We start from the raw sequence: 23,689 nt of genomic DNA, 5'->3' as shown, positions 1-23,689 counted from the left end.
ATTTATTTGTACACTGTCAGTGCCCGGAGCAGGGACAGGCTGTGCTCGGTGGTGCCGGGCAATGGGGTATGAGGGAAGAGGCAGAAGCTGATGCCCAGGAGCGGCACCTGAACGTGCGGAAGAACTTCCCCACAGTGCCGTGACCGAGCACTGGGGCATATTGCCCACAGCGGGGGCGGAGTGTCCCTCACTGGAGACACCCCAGAGCTGTCTGGTTGCAATCCTGTGCCGCGTGCTCTGGGATCGCTCTGCTTAAGCAGGGAGATTCGACCAGGCGACCAACTGCGATCCCATCCGACCTGACCCATTCTGCGATTTTTATTTTATTTTACTCTGTCCCGCCCGCGCCCGGACGGTCCCGGGAGTTCGCGACCCCTGCTCGGCGCACGCGCCCCCGCGCGCGGGCACCACCCCGCCCCGCCGGCGTCGCGCGGCCCGTGCCCGCCCTCCCATTGGCCACGCGAGACCCGTCACGCGCGGCCGCCCCCTGGCGGGGCGGGAGCGCCCGCGCAGGCGCATTGCTCGCTGAAGGGGGGACGGAGGCGGCGCCGGCAGGACCCGCGCAAGGCGCCTTCCCGCGGGCCGCGCCGGCCGCCGCTCCGAGCCATGCTGCGGGCGTGCCGCCGAGCGGGGCTCGCCGCAGCCAAGCAGGTGAGCGTTCCCCGGGGGAGCCCCGCGACCCACCCCCACTGTGACCAGCCCTGCGACTGGTGCGGCCGGGCCAGGCCTGCGGGGAGGGAGGAATCCCTGTGACCGCGGCTCGGCGCGCGCTGAATGACTCCGCACGCGCGGGCCCTGATTGGCTGCGCAGCCTTTGACGGGCGGCTGCGGCCGCCAACGGAGGCTGGGGGCGGGCGCTGGTCGGCGGGGTGTACTACCAGTCCCAGCGTGCATCGCGGCAGCACAGCGCGGGACGGAATGAAGCACCACCGCAAAGCACGCTGGGATTATTAGTCCTTAATGGGTGGCGGGGAGCTGCGTTGCTTGCTGGGGGCTGTAGTGTCGGCCGCCATGGCCGCGCTGGGCCCGCAGCTCCGCTCCGCTGCTGCCAGCCCACAGCCCGGGACAGAGCCGGGAGCCGCGGGCGTGGCCCGGGGCCCGGCGGGGGCTCTGTGGGGACACGCACAGCCCGGCGGCCCCGCGCGGATGGCGCGTGGATGGGCGGCAGGCGCGCTCCCCGTCGGGAAGGACGTGACCTTGCCTTCCCCGGCGCGGCCTCCCGCCCGCGCAGCCCCTCACGGACCCGACGGGGCCGGCTCCCGCAGGACTGGGACCGACCCGCCCCGCTGTGCAGCGTGGGGACACGAGTGATGGCAGCGCTCGTGTGTGAGGGATCCTTCTGTCCGCACGGTGGGACACAACTCGCGGTGCCGAGGGCAGAAGTGCCCGTGGGACTCGTGCTGTGTGTTCTGGATCTTTGCCTCTCCTTATCAGCGGAGATAAGCATGGTGATGTGCTCTGGAGCCTTTGTAAAGCAGTAGGCCAACTTTAGGAAGCCACAGGGATTTATAGGTGAGGCTGACTCTTTTACCAAGGCCCCACATTGTATTTCAGCTGCCTGATAAAAAATAACCTGATTAGATCACTTTTATATCCTGTTTTCCACCCGGTGTTCATTACCCTCTGTTCACACGATTTACCAAAAGAGAAGCTGTAGGTTCTTCCCTGTAAAGCTCCAGCCTTTCCCACTGCAGCAGCTGCAGTGCTCTGCTGCTCTACATGGCTGGAGAGTCCTTTGGTCACCTGATGGCCACTGAAAAAGGGCTCTGGGTTTGCCTGGCTGTGGAAAGTTTCATCTGGAAGTTGAGAAGACAGAAACCAGGCTTTGGCAGATATTTATCACTCGAGGCTATTTGCATGTGCTTGGCTTTAACAGAATGTGTCTGGAATGAGTGTACAGCTCCAGAAGAGCCAGGGTGGTGCTTTGCAGCTGGAAGCTGGTCATCAGGCTATAAATATTTGGTGAAAGAGTCACAGAGTGGTTTCTCATTCCAAACCCCCTGCCCTGGGCAGGGACACGTTCCACTATCCCAGGCTGCTCCAAGCCCTGTCCAGCCTGGACATGGACACTTCAGGGATAGGGCATCCACAGTTTCTCAGGGCAATCATCACACCACCCTCGCAGGGCAGAATTTATCCCTAAGAACTGTGCAAACACAGAGATTCCACAGCACTCTCTGAGGTTTGTTATCTGTAACAGAGAGTTGGTGGTAGAGACTGGGAAAACTTTATTCATTCTTTCCTTCCCTCTTTCCTGTTATTCATTTTTTCCTACTTTCATTCTTTCTGTGAGCTCTTTATTCATTCTTTCCTACCATGAGCTCTGTGTGTGGAGCATCATTAAACTTGTAACAATTGAAGTGGCTTTGAGAGGAGGGGATCTTCAACACTCAGAAATGTTTTCTGCTACATGTGCAGTGCTGCAGAGAGACTTTTCTCTTAATTGAAGTTTTTTTGAAGTTTTCTGTGAAATGAACAGGGCTTTTAGTAAAAGTGTGTGATATTTGGTAGAAATCTTGAATGATGGGAAGTCAGAGTTCTGTGGTGAGATGTCCTTGTTGTACCTGATCTCTGTCTTAATGAAGAAAAACATCTCTCAAGTTTCTGGTTTGCTCTTTCTGTTGAAGTGCACAAATCCTACGTTACAGAAATTCTGGATCAGGATACTTGAGCCTGGTCCCTAAGAGAGGGTGAACTGGAGCTGAATGAGCAGAGGATGGTGTGTCCTGGCCATGGTTATTTGAAATTATGCATAAAGTATAAACCTGCAGGGCAGATTTAATTTGTTTAATGATGTTCTACCATGCTGCTCTGAGCACTGTGCCAGAGCGAGCTCACTTGGATATCCTTAAATGTCCCTAAATCACTGGGGCTCATAATACTAACCAGAGTGAAGGTGTGATGTGCCCTGCTAAATGATTCTTGTGGTGATTAAATAGTAGGTAATGAATGCAAAATAATAAGTATTTAAAAAGTTGAGTTGAACAAAAATTATGTAGAGTTGCTGGAGGAGGAAGAAATAGAAGCAGCTGCCCTGCAGTGCCCTTGCTATGGGCATCCTTGCTGTGTCCATGCTGCCTCTTCCAAAGAATTTTCTGTCTTCTGCAGGACAGAAGGACATTTATTTCTGCCTTTTGAAGGGCACAGCAAAGCACATGTGATGAATTTCTCCAAAATTCTTTGAGGCATTATTACAAATAAATGACAGGGGCCTGAAAATTTACAAAGTCTTGGAAATTTTGCAAAGGGGAGATTAGAAATGACCTGCTAATTTCTGTATTATGGTGGTACAGCAAATACAAGTAATATTATTATGGTGGCCAAAAAAGAACAATTTAAAAATTGATTTTTAAAAAAATCAGTGATTTTTTGAGGTATTAGTGTATCTGGATGTGTGAGAGGAAAAATTTGGCTTCTGTTCACAAAACTTGGGTACTTACAGATTTTCATTTGCTGTTCCACTGGCCGGCTGTGGAAATTTGTTGCAGTGACTTGAAAGATGGAGTTGGTGAGGGCTTGTTTTGGGTTTAATTACTGCTCCCATTGCTACATGTGTGAGAGTCCCAGTGCCAGAGATGTGTTTTGGTTCCTCTCATCTGCATGAAAAATAAATAGAAATTAGGATTTGGCTAATTCTAGAGCAGTTAATCATGGAAGAGATCTCAGAAGATCATCTGGACTAAAATCAATAATGCCTCCAAAAAACCCCTCCTGGTGTATAAAGCTGAGTTAAGAGAAGCAGGTGTTCTCCTCTGCCTTGGTTCTCCCTGAGCACAGCCTGATCCTGAGGGCAGGAACTGATGTTTGCTGAAGGTGTGGAGCCAGATGGGTCCAGTGTTTGCCATCAGCAGCTGTGAGCAGGGGTTTTAGCCAGCAGGGACAGGGCTGAGCTGGCCCAGAGGGCAGGGACAGCCCGAGCAAGGATGTGGGAGTGACAGTGGTGCAGGGTGGGATCATCTCCAGAAAGCCTGGCCAGGAGCTCAGAAGTGATGGCTCATTTCCAGGGGAGCACCAGGCAAAATAGCACAGTCCCAAAGTGTTGGAAGGGACTGGAAATTCAGTCTGAATTGATGAATAGAAAATCAGTGGTTTTTTCCCTTCTCATTTTATTGGATTGAGCTGTATGCATAATGCTGGATTATTTGCTCCTCCTGTGCTTCATGGTGTAACAGGGACATGCTGAGAGTCAGGAGCACGTTCAGAAGTTAACAAAATGATTTGTGGTAGGTGGGTTCAGAAGTTGGTAACAAAATGATTTGTGAGGCTTTTATTAGTGAAATTCCCCTTGAAAGGAGCAGTGAAGCCTCAGGAAGTGCTCCTGGAGCAGTCAAGTCAGAAAATGAAAAATGTTACAGAATATATTTATTATTTTGTTGCCCTTTCTATCCATCCCAATCCAGAAAACCACCCACAGGGAGGGCTCCTGGAGGTCTCTGGGCTAAGAGGAGCAGGCTTCCTCTTGCTGAACATGTGCTCCTGCTGCTAACTAAAAATGTTTTGGCTGCCTTTGTGGAAAGAATAAGAATGCAGTGTTCCTGCCTTTTCCTGTCTGTGCTGTTGGACAGGGATAGGACCTAAACCACAAGAGTTGTGCATGTTATTGCCATGTGCAAAAGAAATAGAGAAACTTGTCTTTTGGGGTTATGTTGTAGTGAAGCATCTCCCAGTTTTTCTTTTTTAAAGAAAAAATTCCCTGTTGGGCAAAACATCTCAACTGTGGGAAAAGTTCTTTTTGTGCCTTGTACTTTGATTTCTCATGAGTCCTGTATTTCCCTGTTAGTAATTCCCATGTGGGGAAAGAACCTCTGAGGCCAACAATATGTTTTCTTCTGTAGGCTTAGAGTAGCTTAACCAGTCCTTCAGAGAAGATAAAAATCTTGGTAATGTGGATCTTGTTAAGTAGAATATAATAAAATATCACTCTTCATATACTAATTTAATTTATATTATAATCTGTTTTCTGTCTGAAAAGTGTACATGTTAGTAATTCTTTTAAAGGAGTGGTCTTGGTTTGGAAGCTTAAGGAGAATTGCTTGTATATCTTAAGAATTAAAAGTAGTTTGGAAGTTTAAGGAGAAATGCTTGCATATGTTAAGAATTAAAAGTAGTTTTAAGCATTTCAACAGCTGTTGTTGTGTTCTGCCCCACTCACACTGAGCCATTCTAGTATGTGACATTGAAATGCATCTGAAACTAACCCCGTTGTACTGCCCAGCACATAAATCAGCAAAATAAATGCAGAAAGAAGCTGGGGTTGGGGTTTATTCCTTCTCATTTTTCAAATTTTCAATTCATTTTTCAAAGAATTTCATGACTTCTTAAAAAGCCCTGAACCTGGAAGCTGCACATGTGTTCCCAGGAAAGAGTCCAACGTTGTAGTGCTGGTCACAGCTGTCCTACAGAGGCACTGAGGCTGTGGCAATGGAGCCATGAGCCCAGTGCTGCTGTCAGAGGGAGATGTCCCTGTGTCCCTGCTGACCCTGCCAGTGCTGCTGTCAGAGGGAGATGTCCCTGTGTCCCTGCTGACCCTGCCCAGTGCCTCTGTCAGAGGGAGATGTCCCTGTGTCCCTGCTGACCCTTACCCTGCCAGAGCCCAGTGCTGCTGTCAGAGAGAGATGTCCCTGTGTCCCTGCTGACCCTGCCAGTGCTGCTGTCAGAGGGAGATGTGTCCCTGTGTCCCTGCTGACCCTGCCAGTGCTGCTGTCAGAGGGAGATGTGTCCCTGTGTCCCTGCTGACCCTGCCAGAGCCCAGTGCTGCTGTCAGAGGGAGATGTGTCCCTGTGTCCCTGCTGACCCTGCCAGTGCTGCTGTCAGAGGGAGATGTGTCCCTGTGTCCCTGCTGACCCTGCCAGTGCTGCTGTCAGAGGGAGATGTGTCCCTGTGTCCCTGCTGACCCTGCCAGAGCCCAGTGCTGCTGTCAGAGGGAGATGTGTCCCTGTGTCCCTGCTGACCCTGCCAGTGCTGCTGTCAGAGGGAGATGTGTCCCTGTGTCCCTGCTGACCCTGCCCAGTGCCGCTGTCAGAGGGAGATGTCCCTGTGTCCCTGCTGACCCTGCCCAGTGCTGCTGTCAGAGGGAGATGTCCCTGTGTCCCTGCTGACCCTGCCTCCTCCCCACAGAACAGTTGCTGTGTGAGAGCCTCGCTCCGTCCATCGCGGCCGCACCGTGGATATGCCACCCACTCCGGGGACTCCGGGTACGTAACTGCTCTGGGGGTGGGACTGGTTCTGCATTCACCTGGGGGGCTGCTCCTTGCTTTCACAGGAGAGCAGACTCCTGGCAGTGGGATTTCTGTGTGGAGTAAATCCTGTTCTCATGGGGCGTGTTCCTTGTTTGGTTCCCTCAGATTTAGATGAAGAAAATGAAGATGATCAGTATTTATCATGGAAGTTATGGGCTGGCATCTTACTTTGGGTTAGTCACTAAGCAGTGTTGTACCAGGCTGAAGGTGATTTAGCGCAGGTTCTAGAGCAGAGTGGTGGTCCCCAGCTGTAAGCTGAAAACTCATAAAGTGTTTGATGTTTGCCATTTTATCTATTTATTTATTTATTTATTTATTTATTTATTTATGTAATTTACGTCCCTTTCACTCTTCTCTCCTCCTCAGTGTTTCCGTGGGCAAAGTCATTGGTGCAGGTCTGCTGTTTGTGGGTGGAGGGATAGGTGGAACTGTCCTGTATGCCAGCTATGACAGACAGTTCAGGGAGAGTGTGGAGAAGACCATTCCCTACTCTGACAAGCTCTTTGAGATGGCACTTGGGCCTGCACCTTCCAGCACACCAGTGCCAAGGAAACCAGTAAGTGTCTCCCATCCACCCCCACACATCCACTCCTCTGGTTTGTGAAGAGAGTGTCTGCACTTAGGTTTCAAATTCTGATTAATTTTGCTTTGTGCTAAGAATTTAAAAAGTTTAAGAATTATGATTCCTTAAATTCATGAAGTCCACCAAGTTCTTACTTGGTGCTGCAAAAGTGATGCTTGTACATTTCCCATTGCCATCTCATGATTGTGGTGTGTGGGCTGTAAAACTTGTTTTTATTTGCAGTAAAATAATCTTGTAGAATCCCAACTGAATAGCTGCTCTGCTTATACTCAGAAATAGAATGGGGAGAGAGAGAGGCAGGTGACAGGCTGGAATTTAACTGTTTACTAGAGGCTTAGTGTAGTTAGTGGTGTAGCAGAATTACAAAACTTACTCTAAATGAAGTTAGTTTAAAGAAAACTGAGAACATTCTTGAATAAGTAAAGATTTGAATGGTACAGAGCCAGGCATAAGCATCATGCTTCGAAATCTTAGTGGCACTACCTTGGAGAAAGGAAAATCTGATGCTGCCTTTGGCACAACTCTGGAAATTGAAACCTGGAAGTTTCTCTGCTCCTCCATGTGAAAGGAAACACTTCCCAGTAATCAAGAATACTGAAAATCTGCTCTGGCCATGGCTTTTTTGAGCTTTCAGAAGCCATTTGGCCTTCAGGAAACTCAAAATATTTTGAATTGAATTTTAAGAAAGCTGTTCTTAATGAGTAGGGGAATATTATTTAACAAAATTTTCTCTCTTCTTGTTTTAGCTATAGTTTGTGTGATCATCCAAGCTCTTGGTGCCTCCCAGGGAATTTGCAAACCAGATTGGTCAGCAGAGTTATCAACTCTCCAGTCATGGCTCTAACTCAGATGGTTTTATTTTTGCCTTGTGGCTTTCCACAATGGATATTAAGGGATTAATATCATAAAATGTCACAATACTCTGTGTTTGAGTGTTTGTGTGCCCCAACCACCAGCATCCAAAGCCTTTCAAAAGGAAATCAGTGGAGCCAAACTTAGGGTTTCTGCATTCAGCACACTCAGAAGTGCTTGGAATATTTGGGGCATGAAACTGTTTTTTATGCATAATTTAATAAATATTTGTTTATAGTGCAAACTGCCACAATTCTACCTGCATTTTTGAAGAGGAGAAAATCATAAAAATTCTCTAATGAATTTAATTCTCTTTTTATGCATAATTTAATAAATATTTGTTTATAGTGCAAACTGCCACAATTCTACCTGCATTTTTGAAGAGGAGAAAATCATAAAAATTCTCTAATGAATTTAATTCTCTAATGAATTAAAAATCAAGTCAGGGCATTAGATGGCTGTTTTAAATTGCACTTGGAAGCTCAGATTTATGGTACAGACACCTGGATATGGGAAAGTTTTTTTCCATTATACTGGAATTGGTGAAATCCAAGCTGTTTGAAAAACTGATGATATTTCTTATTTCTGAATTTTCAAGATACAGCAAGGTCCACTGAAGATCTCATCTGTAGCAGAAGTAATGAAGGAGTCTAAACAGCCTGCTCCCAAATCTCAGATAAGCAAACCAGAAGGTGCTGCTCCTACAGAGGAAAAAGGAGGTAAATTTATAGAGTGTCATGTACAAAGAAGCTAATGATGTACAAAGCAGCAAATGACCTTATGATCTCCTGTATCATATATGGTAGAGTAGATTAAAATTGTCCTTTGAATGGTTGAAGGAAAATATAGGAATTTCTTAGAATTAATTTTTTTTGCTTTCCAAGTCATAACATTTGCATAAAGTGGCTTTAGTTTTTTTTTCCCTATTTTTTTTAAGAAATGTATTTAATTTAGAGGATATTTGGAATCTGAGATAAAGAATTAGTAACCTTCATAGTTTAGATGTGAGACTCAGCAGGAAGAGAACTTTGGGTGCTGGACTCTGAGGCTCTTGCAAGCACAAGATACTTAATTTTGGATAATTACTGGGCTATTGTAAAGCCAGATCAAATGGAGCTTGTTTAGAGAGGAGCACTTGTGATGTCTTGTTATGTTTATCTCTAATGGCTCTGTGTATGTGTAACTAATATCTTGTTGCTGTTTATCCAGGAAATCATCTTCTTCTGGAAATAATAACATCCATATCCAATTAATATTTTTCTACAGAGGAAAATTAAGTCTTATAGCCCTGTTATTATATTATAGCACTTAGCTTGGAATGGTTTGGAAGAGAGCTTAAAAAACATCTAATTTCAACCCCCTGCCAAGGGCAAGCACACTTTCCACTAGACCCAAAAGTCCATCCAGCCTGGCCATGAGCACTTCCAGGGATATGGGGCAGCCACAGCTTCTCTGGGCAGCTTGGTCCAGTGCCTCACCACCCTCACAATAAAGAATTTCTTCCTAATATCTAATCTAACCCTGCCCTCTGTCAATGTGAAGCCCTTCCCCCTTGTCCTGTCACTCCATGCCCTTGTAGAAGACCATGTCCAGCTCTCATGTAGGAGCTGGAAGGTAATTGAAGGTGTCCCTGGAGCCTTCTCCATGCTGAACACACCCAGCTGTCCCAGCCATAGCAGAGGGGCTCCAGCCCTCTGAGCATCTTTGTGGCCCCCCTCTGGACTTGCTCCAACAGCTCCATGTCCTCCTTGTGTGGGGGGCCCAGAGGTGGATGCAGCACTGCAGGTGGGGCCTCACCAGAGCAGAGCAGAGGGGCAGAATCTGCTCCCTTGACCTGCTGCCCACACTGCTGGGGATCCAGCCAGGACAGGTGGTTTCAGGACTGCCTGTGCACCTGACAAGATCATGTTAAGCCCCTCATCCACCAGCACCTCAAATCCTTCTCCTGGGCTGTTCTTGATCCATTCTCCCCCCAGCCTATGTTTGTGCTTGGACTTGCCCCAACCCAAGTGCAAGATGCTGCACTTGGTCTTGTTGAGCTTCATGAGGCTCACACAGTCCCACCTCTGGAGCCTGTCCAGGTCCCTGTGGGTGAACATCCCTTCCCTCCAATGTGTGACTGCACAGCTCAGCTGGATGTCATCAGCAAGCCTGGCAGAGGGTGCTTCAGTCCCACTGCCCAGGTCACTAACAAAGAGGTTAACGGTCCTGGTCCCAGCAGTGACCTTGAGGAACACACTTCTCACTGCTGTCCACTGGACATTGGGCCACTGACCACAACTCCTGAGTATAACCATGCAGTCCAGCCAGTGCCTTATCTACAGAGTGGTTCATCCATCAGATCCATGTCTCTCCAGTTTAGAGATAAGGATGTCATGCAAGACAGTGGCAAATGCCACTTCAAATTTCTGAAATCCAGGGAGATGATGTCACTTACTCTTTCCTTATTTAGCAATGCTGCTTCCTCACTGGAGGGTCTCTCTACTCTGTCATGCTGCTCAGGCAGCCTAGGTAGCAGACCCCCAATGTAATGTCGCCTATCCCTGCCCTCCCTCTAATCCTGACCCCTAAATTATTGGTTGGCTCCTCATCCATTCCCAGGCAGAGCTCCATGCACTCCAGTTTTCATTGACAAAGAGGGTGATTGCACTCCTTGTCTCCCCTGCCAGGCCTTCCTAAAGAGCCTTCATCCTTCCATTCCAACCTTCCACTCACAGTTGCCATCCCACCATGTCTCCATGAAGTGAACTTCCCTTTTCTGGGCCCCCTTTCCCAGCAGCTTTGGTTTAACCCCTCCTCACCAGCTCAGCAGGCCCTGGCTGAAGATGCTCTGGCCATGGTTCTGTGGGAGATGGAGCCCATCTCCCCAGCTGTACTAACTGGTGTGTTCTGCAACTGTGTTTAACAGCAGGCAAGGCTGCAGCACAGATCATCTCTGCAACAGGGGTAGCCGTGTCGGTGCCAGCTCCGGAGATACAGACTGAAGAAGGTGACAAAAACCTTGTGAATACAGTGAAAACCCAAATCCTCTAGCTTCATGTGCATGCAGTCTTGCTTCTGTGTTGGTATTTGTCATTGTTGAAAGGTGTGAGTTTCTGTGCCTTGTGTAGAGAACTTCCATCATCTGTTAATAGAATTTGGGCACAGTGAGAGCTGCAGATGACTGGGACAGGTGTAGGTGTGAGCACGAGAGCAGAGCCTGCCTTTGTGCAGAACTGAACCTGCACATTGCAGTTTGCCTCTGCTCTTGGTGGCTTTGTGATTGCTGTTCAGTAGGGCATCTCTGCCCAGGGACACGTGAGAAAACTGTGTTTATTGTTAAACTCCACAAGAGACACCAGCCTTGAGATGATGAGATTAGATTATATTAATTCTTTTAGTTAGGAACATTTCATAGAAAGCATGCCAGGATTAAGTACCTGCTGCAGAGTAACATCAGCATTATTCAGAGGTGACCTGATGGGTTTTGTTGCAGCTTAAGGCTGAGAGCTCTGGGCTGTCTCCTCAGTTCAGATGCAACTTGCTGTTGATCTTGTTAGGTCAATTCTCACTCTTAAAGGCATTTTAAGTGGTTGTAGGCAAGGAGTATAATTGTGATCCACCATAGCCTTCTCACTCATCCTTTGTTGGGCTCTGCAAGCATGCCAGAGGAGAACTGAGAAAAAGCAAAAAGGGAGATTCACTTGAAATTTAACCTTGGTTCTGTAAGTGTTTCTCACTTCTTGCTTTGCCTTTGACTTCTGAGTCTTGTGTAATTTTGCAACTAGACAGTGGAAAATCTCCAAAGGCATGTGAGGTGTCCATGCTCTTGTCTTTAAGTTATGAGACTGGCCTTTGTAGTATATATGGATATAATCCTTCAGGTAGTTCCAGCATGGTTTTGAGCAGAAGTCAGATCTACAAAGTGATACCAACTACAAAAATCAGTTTTGATAAAGTTACTTCCCTACAAGTAACCTCTGTACACTAATTTGGACTCTCCACTTAAGCAGTTTGACTCTTTTTTTTTACTTCTGAATAGGAAAACAACAGGAAGCTTCCCATGCTGTAAAAGAACGGCCACCAGAAGAAGTTGCAGCCCGGCTTGCCCAGCAAGACAAAGAGGAGCAAGAGAAGGTATCAGGTGAGTCCACACTGTCACTGTTTCTGTGTGTGTTACATGGGACAGAACTGTGGAATTGCACTGGCTTTATAGTCCTAAGCTCCTTACACACCTCTTGGATGTGGGAGTGGTGGTGAAGCTTCTTCCACCCACTCATAAATAACTGAGAATTGAAAAATTATGGAAAAATTGAGGTTGGAATAGACTTCAGGGTTCAATGAAGATATGAATATTTGTTTCCAGAATTATTAGAAGTGAACATGGGATATACTGCACTGCCCTGCAGTCCCATGAGAGAGGTTTCCAATTGGTGGTGTTTTGCTCTCCTCAGTACCTTGCTCCAAATGAGGAGAGCATTTTGGTGATCTTCTGTAGGCTGCTGTTTAATTCCCAAACTGCCCAGCCCTTTTACATCATAGAAGATAATTTAAGAGACTTAGAGGCTGTAACATGTTATTTTACTAATTATAAAGTTCTTTTCTTTATTGTTTAATTGACTTAACTTTTTTTTCCAGCCCTTGCAGCAACTCTAGAAGGAGCCCTAAACACAACTGCTCGTGTAACCCTTCAGGCTATCACTGCTCAGGAGTCAGCTGTGCAAGCAGTGAATGCCCATTCCCAAATACTGAAGGATGCCATGGATGATTCTGAGGTAAATTGGACAAGTGGGGGCAATTTTTTTTTTCATTGTGTTCAGCAAAACTTCAATCTGAATTAAACTTAGAATCTGTTCTTGCAATGCCTTTATCACAGTTTTAACTCACCTTTCCATTTGTGAAAGGTGGTATAGTCAAATAATACAGTGGTTTTGAATTTGAATTTTGTTGTTTGTTTTTTTTTTTCCAACTCCTCTATTTTCTTTTTGCAGGAAGAAAATTCAAGTTAAGGCATTAATAGTTTTCATACTGTATTTTAATTAATTTTATTTTAATTCTCAACTTAAGATCATGCTGTCCATCCCAATAATTCCACTGAACTTTTTCCCTTTGCCAGCATCCTCTTCTGGATTTTGTTTGTTTCTTGTCAGGAAATAGGAAGGGGATGTACAAGTGATAACATTTGTGGTGTGCTCGTGCCAGAGTTTGTGTGGGTCTGCCACTGCCCATTGAGTTCTGGAGCAGAGATAAAATTTAGTTGTTAATCAATTAGCAGAGACATGGGCAACCAACCAAGCACTCAAGACTTAATCTAGTAGTTAGTAAAATAACTGCCTTAAGAGATTGCTTTTAAGCTTAATAACTAAGCTTAATTTAAAATCAACTTTAAAGTATTATGGTACTCTAAGTATTAAGTTTAAAAGCAATTTTAAAGTATTACAGTACTGTAATGCATGTGGAGATTTCCCCACTATAGTTTGTGCACCATACAGTGATTCTCATGTAAGCTCTTCTGGGTGAATAAAGCTCTGTGGCTCAGGAAGAAAACCCATTAGGAATTAGAACAAAACCAAACCAAAATGTTGGAAGGGAAAAATCACTTGTAAAGCTTCCAGCTGTGCTGCTGAAAAACACAAGAATGGTGCTCAGATTGAGGGAGATGTTCAGTGACCAGGCTTCCACAGTGTGTAACCCTTGTTCAGGGATTGCAGTGACCCTAATGAGGAGTGTGTGCTCCCCAGGATTCTGAGGGAAGGCTCCAACTGGGGGTACCCCTTGTTCAGTGGTTGCAGTGACCCTAATGTGGAGTCTGTGCTCCCCAGGATGCTGGGGGAAGGTTCCCACTGGGAGTACCCCTTGTTCAGTGATTGCAGTGACCCTAATGAGGAGTGTGTGCTCCCCAGGATGCTGGGGGAAGGCTCCAACTGGGGGTACCCCTTGTTCAGTGATTGCAGTGACCCTAATGTGGAGTCTGTGCTCCCCAGGATGCTGGGGGAAGGTTCCCACTGGGAGTACCCCTTGTTCAGTGATTGCAGTGACCCTAATGAGGAGTGTGTGCTCCCCAGGATGCTGGGGGAAGGCTCCAACTGGGGGTACCCCTTGTTCAGTGATTGCAGTGACCCTAATGTGGAGTGTGTGCTCCCCAGGATGCTGGGGGAAGGCTCCAACTGGGGGTACCCCTTGTTCAGTGATTGCAGTGACCCTGAGGAGGAGTCTGTGCTCCCCAGGATGCTGGGGGAAGGCTCCCACTGGGGGTACCCCTTGTTCAGTGGTTGCAGTGACCCTAATGAGGAGTGTGTGCTCCCCAGGATGCCGGGGAGAAGAAATCCTCGCAGTGGCGCACGCTGGAGGAGGCGCTCAAGGACCGCAGGAGAGCCGTGGATGAAGCTGCTGATGCCCTCCTGAAAGCCAAGTGAGTTGCTGGATTTAAGCCTTGGAGTAAAAAGTTCCATTGCTCATGTGAGGGCTGGCAAACACCAGATGTGTTTCTAGAAAGAATGGAGTCACCTGTGTTCATATTGAATGATCTGTTTATGGCAAATCAAAAGGTGGTTTAATACACATTAGCCATGAGCATTTTAATTTGACATGTGCAAACCTTGGGTGCCTGTGCACAAAGTCCTCCCTGTAGCAGAGAGTCTGAAACAGTCCTGTTCTTTGTAAGAACTGATTTATCTCCTTAATACTAACAGAGTGCTGGTAAGTTCAAGTAAGATGAAAAAAAATCCACAGTCTTTTTAGTATTATTGTTGAATAATTTTGTTAATAATAAATGTATTGTAAATCTCTTCTTCAGTCTGGAGAAGAGAAGGCTCTGGAGAGACCTTCAAGCACCCCAGCACCTAAAGGGGATACAAGATAGCTGGGGAGGGACTTTTTACAAAGGCAGAACAAGGGGGGATGCTTCAGCTGACAGAGGGCAGATTTAGATTGGATATTAGGAAGAAATTCTTAATTGTGAGGGTGGTGAGGCCCTGGCACAGTTTGCTCAGAGAAGCTGTGGCTGCCCCACCCCTGGAGGTGTTCCAGGCCAGGTTGGATGGGGCTCTGAGTGACCTGTTCTAGTGGAGGGTGTCCCTGTCCATGGCAGGGGGTGGGACGAGATGATCTCTAAAGTTCCCTCCAACCCAAACTGTTTGAGGATGACTCCATGACTGCACTCTGTACTGAGTCAGCAACATCACCAGCTTCTTTTAGTTGTAGTGAAAAATTTAAACCTTGCAGCATCCTTTGGCAGTTCCCTGTGTCTACAGAATTGCTTTTAAGCAATTTGATTTTTACTGAGCACAAGCCTAAGAAAAACTTGAATTCTGAATGGCAGCACTGCTCATACCCTGGGGTCTGTATGACCTGTGTTCATGTGCCCTGAGTGTGGTCTGTGGGCACTGAAGGAGCAGAAATAAAATGACAAACAATATCTCCAAGATGCCCTTGTAGTGAGGTTAGAAATAAATTTGGAAACCCTTTGATGTTTCTGAGGCTGAGAGGGTAACATCATCCTTGAAGCTGCATGGTTGCTATCGCATTATAAACTTCCCTTATCTCTGATGTTGCTGGGCTGACTGAAATTAGTGGGAGGTGTAATTGAGGTTTCATTGTTAAAACAAAGCTAATGCAAACCCCACATGCAGCAGCTTTCATTCTCTATTGCTCTACTGGATATCTTTGCTTTTATTTATTTTCTTAATTTACTTATTTTAAAGCTTGTTCCTTATTCTAATGAGGTCATTGGAAACCTCCATTGGTTTGAATGGATTTGGAAAAGGAACATTTTTTCACTTTTTCCTTGATTTCCAATTGTGCTAGAGGAAAGCATTTCTTTCCTAATTACAAAACCCCATAATCTATCTTTACAGAGCCCTATAAATTCTCTCCCATCCTCATTAATCTCCACCAGTCACCATGTCCAAAACACTTCTGCAAGCGTAAGCCATCTATGTTAAAAATGTTTCCTTGCTACTGTTACGTGCTGGAAATGTCTGCTGTATAATTCTAACCTAATTTTAATCTCTAATTCTAGTTTTACTAATTCTAACTCCTTTCACTGAACTTCCATCTTCCCTCCAGCTAAATCCTGAATACTAATTGCAGTATAAATAATGCTCATTGTACATGGAATAGCTACACTGACATCTTTAGGTTTCAGGCTGTGGGAAAAAAGTAATCCTTAGTTAAAGCATCTTAGAGTTGGTAGATAGGAAGCACCAGTAGAGTTACCCAGTAGTTGTTCCTGTAAATACCAACAACATAAAGTAAATTTTCTTTGGGTGATAAGCCCTGTCTGTGTTACACTCAGCAGCTGTTTCTCTTTTCAGAGAGGAGTTAGAGAAGACAAAGTGTGTCATCGAGAAGGCCAAGAAGTCTCAGCTGGCAGGAGCCAAACCTCACATTGTTGCTGCAGAAGAAAATCTCCATCATATGATTGTGGACTTGGACAATGTGGTGAAAAAGGTAAAGCTTCCTCAGACTGTTTATAATTGCCTCTAGAGTGGGGACTCCTTGGCAGCTTGTGCAGACCTCCCATTCCCAAATCCTCTGCAGGGGGTGAGATATTTCATAGAATCACAGAATATGCTGAGTTGGAAGGGACACACCAGGATCATTGAGTCCAACTCCTGGTCCTGCACAGGACACCCCAAGAATCCCATCCTGTTCCTGAGAGTGTTGTCCAAACACTTTTTGAGCTCAGACAGGCTCAGTGCTGTGACCATTCCAGTGCATTGTGAACTATTAATCCATCCTCTTGTAGCTATACTCAGGCTTTGAGCTGCTTATACTGCCAGTAATCAGACATGGCAAGATCTTCATGAGAACTTGAACTCTGTCTTGAAAGAGCCTCCAGGTGGCTTGATGGTCCCCCCAGTCCTTTCTGTTGACAACTTGTAATTCTTCACTTGATTCCAAGGGAATTTACCACAGGGTTAGGGAGGAGTTCAGTGTGTGTGCTGATGACTTGGTGGTAAATCACTTTGCACAGAAGATTGGGAAAGAAATGTAAAGGTGAAGTTTATCTCCCTTTGCAGGACAGCTGGTAATTCATCAGGTGTGTTTGAGGTGAATATGGCCTGATAGTGGGAACATCAGAACTCACTGAGGATGGCAGCAATCACAGGCATGGCTTACTAGGCCTGTATGATGGCTGTGAGCAGAGAAGAGGAGCTGGAGATGTTTAAGATATAAACTGAATTTAAGATACTCTTAGTCCTGCCCAGGCTACAGACTGGCTGTGTAGTTACACTGGGCATGTGAGGCAAAATGGATTAGTTAAACTTCCAGCAAATAATTATTGTGTAAGAGAGGTTTAATATCATAGGATGGGTTTTTGTGCTCTCCCAGGTGAGTTTGCCTTGTTTGGGCTGGGAGTTGATAAGTGCCAGTATCCCAGGGCTTGGCTTTAAATGAAATGTGCCTTCAATTTCAATTCTTGCCTTGAAAAACAAATGAATCTCACCCCTGTTTGTTCCAGGTTCAGGCAGCACAGTCTGAGGCCAAGATTGTGGCTCAGTACCATGAGCTGGTGGTCAAAGCCAGAGAGGAGTTCCAGAAGGAGCTGGACAGCATCACCCCTGACGTGAAGCCTGGCTGGAAGGGGATGAGTAAGTCTGGCATTGGAGAGGGGTCACCTTGTGCTTGTTGCACTGTGGTTTGTTGTGCATGGCCACTCAATGTCCACCATCCCAGTTCTCAAATTTTCACAGTATTTGGTTGGTCTGAAGTGAAAATGATTTCACAACTCAATTAAATAATCTAAAACAGGTGTTATGAAGAGAATCAGTCCTATCTGTGCTGTATGGGAAAGATCAGAAAACAGAAAGTTGCTCTTGTGTGATAAATGTCATATTGGTTGTAGGAACATCTCTCCCCTCCCTGGTATTTCAGGAAGGGAGTCAGATCATTTGAGATTTCAAATCAAATTTCAGTATTAATCAGTAATCATGTACTTGGTTAACTTTGTCTTTAGAGATATTATAGAACACTGCTGTTACAGGGTGATAAAGAACTTCCTGAATTTTTCTACATCATCACTGAAAGGGAGAGGTTTCATTGTTTATACCCTGCCTGCCCCAGTACATTTTATTTCTGAGCTGACACAGTAACACACCTGTAGCAACAGCCAGTGCTGCACAAAAGCAGTGAACAGTCAGCTCCCCCCCAGTAGTGCTCCCTGCACACTCCTTGCCACAGGTGCTCCTACCTTAGCTGCTTTCATTTTAAAGACAAGCAGAGTTGCAGGAGGTGGATTGTGTGTGTTCACCATTACTGTGGGTGAGCTCCTGCAAGAGCCCTCATGTGGTATGTCCATGGAACAATTACTGTCTGGGGTAGTTCAAAGAAATTAATTCCCCAAAAACCCCAGATTGACAGATATTTCCAGTCAGGGTTTAACATAAGTGTGCTAAGTGATCTCAGACTTTTCTAGCTGATGTGTTCAGAGGCAGCTGTTAAGGCTTTATTTCCAAGTTACAGATTTTTTTATAGAAGTAGTAACTGTCTTATGAAAAAAATGGTGTCAGTATTGCCTTAATATTTTTCTTGAAGTATACAGTGCAGAATTACAACAGATTTTCTTAAGGCTACTTTATGCTTTAGGAATGTGGACCTTAGTTCACAAAATAATTTTCCTGGCTAAATGGATACACCAGACCTTTGGAATGGTCAGTTTTCATTTAAAAAACAGCCAACCTCACACCCAGTATATGTGGGGAAAATATTTGAAATTAACAAATTGTTTGTGGAGTTTGCTTTTGGAGTGTTACTAGTTCTGAAAAAAAAACCCCAACTTACTTAGGCTCCCTGGGGATGGAGAGCTGCCTTTCCTTGCACAGGACAAAATCTTGGGTTTTGTGATCACTGCCCTTCTGTAGGAGGAAAGGGAAGCTCCTGGTGGCTTCCATGTGCCCCATTTCTTACTGGTGTGACTTGCTGAATGGGACAGACTTGTTGGGTCCTTGACTCTCACTGCCACTGGGGATTTTGTTTCCTGACCAACTCCTTCTGTTTGTAAGACCCTAGAAACGTCAGGCTGAAATTTCCAGTGTCCTGTTGCGCTTTCCTACTTCAAACTTCTGTTCCTTGCTTTGGCTGAACTCAAGTGTCCATCTGTGGGTTTCCAAGGGTGGTTTTAGTGGTTGGGGTGTCTTGGGCTACATCTTGCCTGTTACACAGAGACTTTTATGCTCCACATACTATTCTTCCTGAATTCCTAAGGACTTGGTCTCATGTTTGAGTCACTGTAGATAAGCTCTTAGTTTTCTATTTTACTTTTGCATGACTGCCTTGCTGTAGTGAATGTGCACTAACTTTTCCAACTTCTTTCTGTTGCAGAGATAACTGACTTAGGTGAGTTACTATCACTTGTTCTTGTCCCTTGAAAGTTACATCTCTTTGTCCTTTTTATGTTTGTGTGGGGCATGGCTTTAAGTTACAGGCAGTTATCAACAAAGGGTGAAAGGTGGCATTCCTTGAAAATTTCAGGCTGAGGTATGCCTTGGGACCCTTTCCAGTCATGTTGCACTCTTGGCTTAAACCACAAAGGGATCTTTTTGTAACCCTGTTACACTCAACAGCTGAGCTTGGTGCTGCTGGTCAGCTTTCCTGCTGGACAGTGAGCACCACTGCTCCAAGTCCTGCTGTGCCAGTCCTTTGGCCAGCGCTCAACAGCAAAGTGACTGAAGGACTGGGCAATCTTGCTTGCTTTAGACCCTGCAGGAATGCTTTCCCAAGTAGTCCCAGCTTTCCATACAGATGATTTAGCTGGCAGCCAGTGCAAAATGAGCTGCAGCATTTTATAAAGCCTTTCTCAGGTCACCAAATGCTGCAGGGATACTTGGGTCCTCCTGTTCCAGGTACAATGTGGTTGTGAATTGTGCTGCCCTCTGAGTAGCCAAACCTGGGGTAAGGAATCTGATTAGGAGCAGTTCATCTGGAGGACTGGTGAAGAGAAAATGTAATTCTGTCTGTCCCTCCCAGTGACATTCCCTGCTGCTCTGTGTGCTGGCAGAGGGGAACATATGTGGTGGTGTAAAAACCAAGAAATGACAGAGCTGTTGACAGTCTCTGAGTGTGACATGGATATGGAAGTGTAAATTACAGCTGGGAATAATTTGGAAGAAACCAAGATAATTTCTCTCCTGGAATGAAAATACAGTTCAGAAAGTGGTCTCGGGTGGGCATTAGCACAGGTCAAGGGCTTGAAGTGCTCAGGGACCTTCCCTAGCACAAGCTCACATTGGTCAATATGGAGCCACAGAGCACTCGAGTGGGAGGCAGGGGGGCCCTGCAGCAGTTTCCCTGTGTTCCCCTGCCCTCCCTCATGGCCTGTGTTCCCTTCAGCTGGGCAGCTGTCCACCGACGACCTGAACTCGCTGATCGCGCACGCCCACCGGCGCATCGACCAGCTGAACCGCGAGCTGGCCGAGCAGCGCGTGCGCGAGCAGCAGCACATCGAGGCCGCCCTGGAGAAACAGAAACTTGAAGATAAAAAAGCGTTCGAGGCAGCCGTGGCCAAAGCGCTGGAGCGTCACAAAAATGAGATTGAATTAGAACAGGAGAGGAAGGTAAAGTGGCTAAAGCACCTGGTTAAACCTTTGGGTCAAAAAGAAGGTAGAGAGTTAATGGAAAAGGCCAGAGGGACAGCTGGGATGTTCTGGGTAGTGGGAGACTTCACATGGGTGACTCCCAAGCTAAACATGAAAAGGAGTCACAGAATAATGAGCTTGGAAGAGACTCTAAGATCATCGATGCATCGAGTCCAACCCATGCCCTCGCACCTCAACCAGACTATAGCACCAAGTGCCATGTCCAGTCTTTTTTAAACACATCCAGAGATGGTGATTCTACCACCTCCCTGGGAAGAGAATTCCAGTACTTTATTATTCTTTTGGTGAGAAATTTCTTCCTAATATCCAACCTATACCTTCCCTGATGTAGCTTGAGACTGTGTCCTCTGTTCTGTCAAGAGATGTTGAGCAAGGAAAATGCTGCAAAGTTAGAATGGTGAAATGAGACAGGGAATGACTTTGTGAAGTTACTTGGCTCCTGTTGGAGATAGGATTACTGGGTCAAAAGAAATCCTAGAATGATTTGGGTTAGAAGGGATTTTCAAGATCACCTTGTTCCAACCTCCTGCCATGGGCAGAGACAGATTCCACTAGACCAGGCTGCTCGAAGCCCTATTGAACATGATCTTGGAAGGGGTTGGGGCAGCCACAGCTTCTCTGGGCAGTCTCTGCCAGTGCCTCAACACCCTCACTGAGAATTTCAGTGTTTGATCTGACCTTGTGTGGCCATTATAGGACTACACAGGGAAAAGGTAAAGTCTCTTTGGTTTGGAAGCTTGTTTATAAACCAGCTCCAAAAGTGTTTGAGTGTTTGATTTGACATGTTACTGTATTTCTTATATATTACTTGGGTAGCTGCACTAAGTCCCTACTGAGTAACCAGCAGTTACTGACATGGTGAACCACAAATCAATTCCTTAACATCCCTAGGAAAAAGCTCAGCTGTCAGACTGGACCTCAGCAGGTCTTTAAGCTGAAAGAGAGGCTCTGTCAGTGCCACTGCTCTGGCATGTACCCTCAGTAGTCACTGCTGTGATGCTGTGGCAGTGTGTGACAGGCAGCTGAGCACTGGTGCTGCACTGCACCCTCGTGTGTGTGTGTGTGTGCAGGTGGAGGAGGTGCGGGAGGTGATGGAGAGCGAAATGCGGACCCAGCTCCGGCGCCAGGCTGCTGCCCACACCGACCACCTCAGAGACGTCCTGAAGATCCAGGAGCAGGATCTAAAGGTGGAATTTGAGCAGGTAAGGGAGAGGAGTCCCCAGGGGAATTAAAAAGATATTTAAACCCTTGCAAAGCACAGGTTTCATATGACAGAAGTCCTGAAACATGTTCCAGGGGATGGAAATGGGAGCTGGGGAGGGAAGCAAGCTTACCTTGAGGTGATACAGAGTGACTCAGTGTGTAGGTTTTATTCAGATTTGTCTGAAAAGCTTTTGCTGTAGGTGATAAATTTTTGACACAATTGCAGTAACTGTTAAATTCACCCCAATAAGGTTTCTTACCGGTATACTGTATTTACTGTATGCATTGGCCCTAACAAGGACAACAGATTTATAGAAATGTCTTTAAAATAAGGTAAATATTATTAACCTGCTGTTTCTGTTACTTGTATTGCACTTTCAGAACCTATCGGAGAAGCTCAGTGAACAGGAGATGCAGTTCAGACGCCTTACTCAGGAACAACTTGACAACTTCACCTTGGATATAAACACTGCCTATGCCAGGCTGAAGGGAATTGAGCAAGCAGTTGAGAGTGAGCACTGAATTCCTCTTTCTTTAAAGGCCTGTGTTCCCCAAATGCCCCTTGCCCAAACTTGGGCATCTAAACCCAGGCTTAGGCATGTAGCTCACACTGCTGAGCACCCAGCAAATCCCAGATGAGCAAAGTCCAAGGTGGTTCTTTCAAAAGTTGCCTTGTTCTGGCTCTAAGCTGTGGGACAGTGTCACAGACACGTTTTATGAAAAATCCTTTCCTTAGGATTTTTTCTCCTGAGAAGCTGAGAGGCCTCAGGAGCAAAATGTAAACAATGATTGTCTGCTGCTGTGGAATGCAACAGGTGCATCTGTGATTGGTCTCATGTGGTTGTTTCTAATTAATGGCCAATCACAGCCCAGCTGTCTGGACTGTCTCAGTCAGTCACAAGCCTTTGTTATCATTCCTTTTCTACTCTGATGAAATCCTTTCTTCTATTCTTTTAGTGTAATATAAAAATATATATATATTTAGTTTTAATATAATATATAATATAAAATAATAAATTAAGCCTTCTGAAACATGAAGTCAGATCCTCATCTCTTCCCTCATCCTAAGACCCCTGCGAACACCATCACAGGACAGACTTGCTTTAGAGCATGTGCTGAGGGGGGGGTGGCTGCTTTGGAAAGCAGAGGCTGGAGAGGGATGGCTCTTGCTGCTTGTTCTCAAAGCCACACGTGCCCACCTCAGAGCCCCTTCTCGGGTTCCCTTGCAGGTCACGCAGTAGCAGAGGAGGAGGCCAGGAAGGCGCATCAGCTGTGGCTCTCAGTGGAAGCGCTCAAATACTGCATGAGGTCAGGCACGGGGGACAGTCCCACGGAGCCCCTGGGCAGCGCGGTGAAGGCCATCAAGGCCAGCTGTGCTGACAACGCCTTCACGGAAGCCTTAACAGCAGCTCTGCCGCAGGAGTCCCTGACGCGGGGCGTGTACAGCGAGGAGGCCCTCAGGGCGCGCTTCCACACTGTCCAAAAACTGGCAAAGCGAGTGGCCATGATCGACGAGACCAGGAACAGCCTGTACCAGTACTTCCTGTCCTACCTGCAGTCGCTGCTGGTGTTCCACCCTCAGCAGCTGAAGCCACCGGCCGAGCTCAGCCCCGACGACCTCGACACGTTTAAGTTACTGTCTTACGCCTCCTACTGCATCGAGCATGGAGATCTGGAGCTGGCGGCCAAATTTGTCAACCAGTTACGAGGGGAGTCCAGGAGGGTGGCGCACGACTGGCTCACGGAAGCGCGGATGACCCTGGAAACCAAACAGATCGTGGATATCTTGACAGCGTACGCCAGTGCTGTGGGGTTGGGAACAACTCAAGTGCAGTGAGCTAGGATTGGAGCTTTGGAGAGAGTTCAGCTGTTCTGGGCCAGAGAGAAATCCCATGATCTCCTGAGGGTTCAAACAGAGCTGTTGGCAGGGGCTGGAAGCAGTAAATCAAAGCACGGGTACCGTCTTGTTTCCTTGCACTGTATTTAATTTCACCATCTGTTGTATTTTTGTTGGTTTTGAGTTGTCATGACAACCAACTTCAGGAAGCTTCCCTACAATTTGTGTAAGAATTAATGTTTCCCCATCTTACCAAGTGGGTTTGTGATCGAACCAAAATAATGTTTGTAACCTGCCATTAATCATTTGCCACTTTGTCAGCTGAATAAAACAAGACTTCAACCACTTGCTCCTGCTGTTTAAGTCTCCTGTTTAAACATCAGCTGCATCTAGGCAG

The 23,689-nt window shown here is 46.4% G+C and overlaps 1 protein-coding gene across 1 annotated transcript; it reads left to right on the top strand.

Moving 5' to 3' along the window:
* Positions 1-541: 541 nt before the first annotated feature.
* On the top strand, positions 542-23,641 carry IMMT (inner membrane mitochondrial protein). The gene is made up of 15 exons (XM_066548759.1): positions 542-651; positions 6,118-6,194; positions 6,606-6,795; positions 8,273-8,393; positions 10,583-10,663; positions 11,696-11,797; positions 12,292-12,428; positions 13,962-14,065; positions 15,969-16,104; positions 17,120-17,249; positions 18,979-18,993; positions 19,987-20,210; positions 21,323-21,454; positions 21,837-21,966; positions 22,685-23,641. Exons 1-15 carry the CDS (start codon positions 607-609, stop codon positions 23,290-23,292), a joined length of 2,232 nt encoding a protein of 743 aa, XP_066404856.1. The 5' UTR covers positions 542-606; the 3' UTR covers positions 23,293-23,641.
* Positions 23,642-23,689: the final 48 nt, after the last annotated feature.

This window comes from Molothrus aeneus, chromosome 4, assembly GCF_037042795.1.
Source record: "Molothrus aeneus isolate 106 chromosome 4, BPBGC_Maene_1.0, whole genome shotgun sequence".
Taxonomy (NCBI): domain Eukaryota; kingdom Metazoa; phylum Chordata; class Aves; order Passeriformes; family Icteridae; genus Molothrus; species Molothrus aeneus.
Note: the sequence above shows the minus strand (reverse complement) of the source record. Positions and strands in the feature narration are given on the sequence as shown.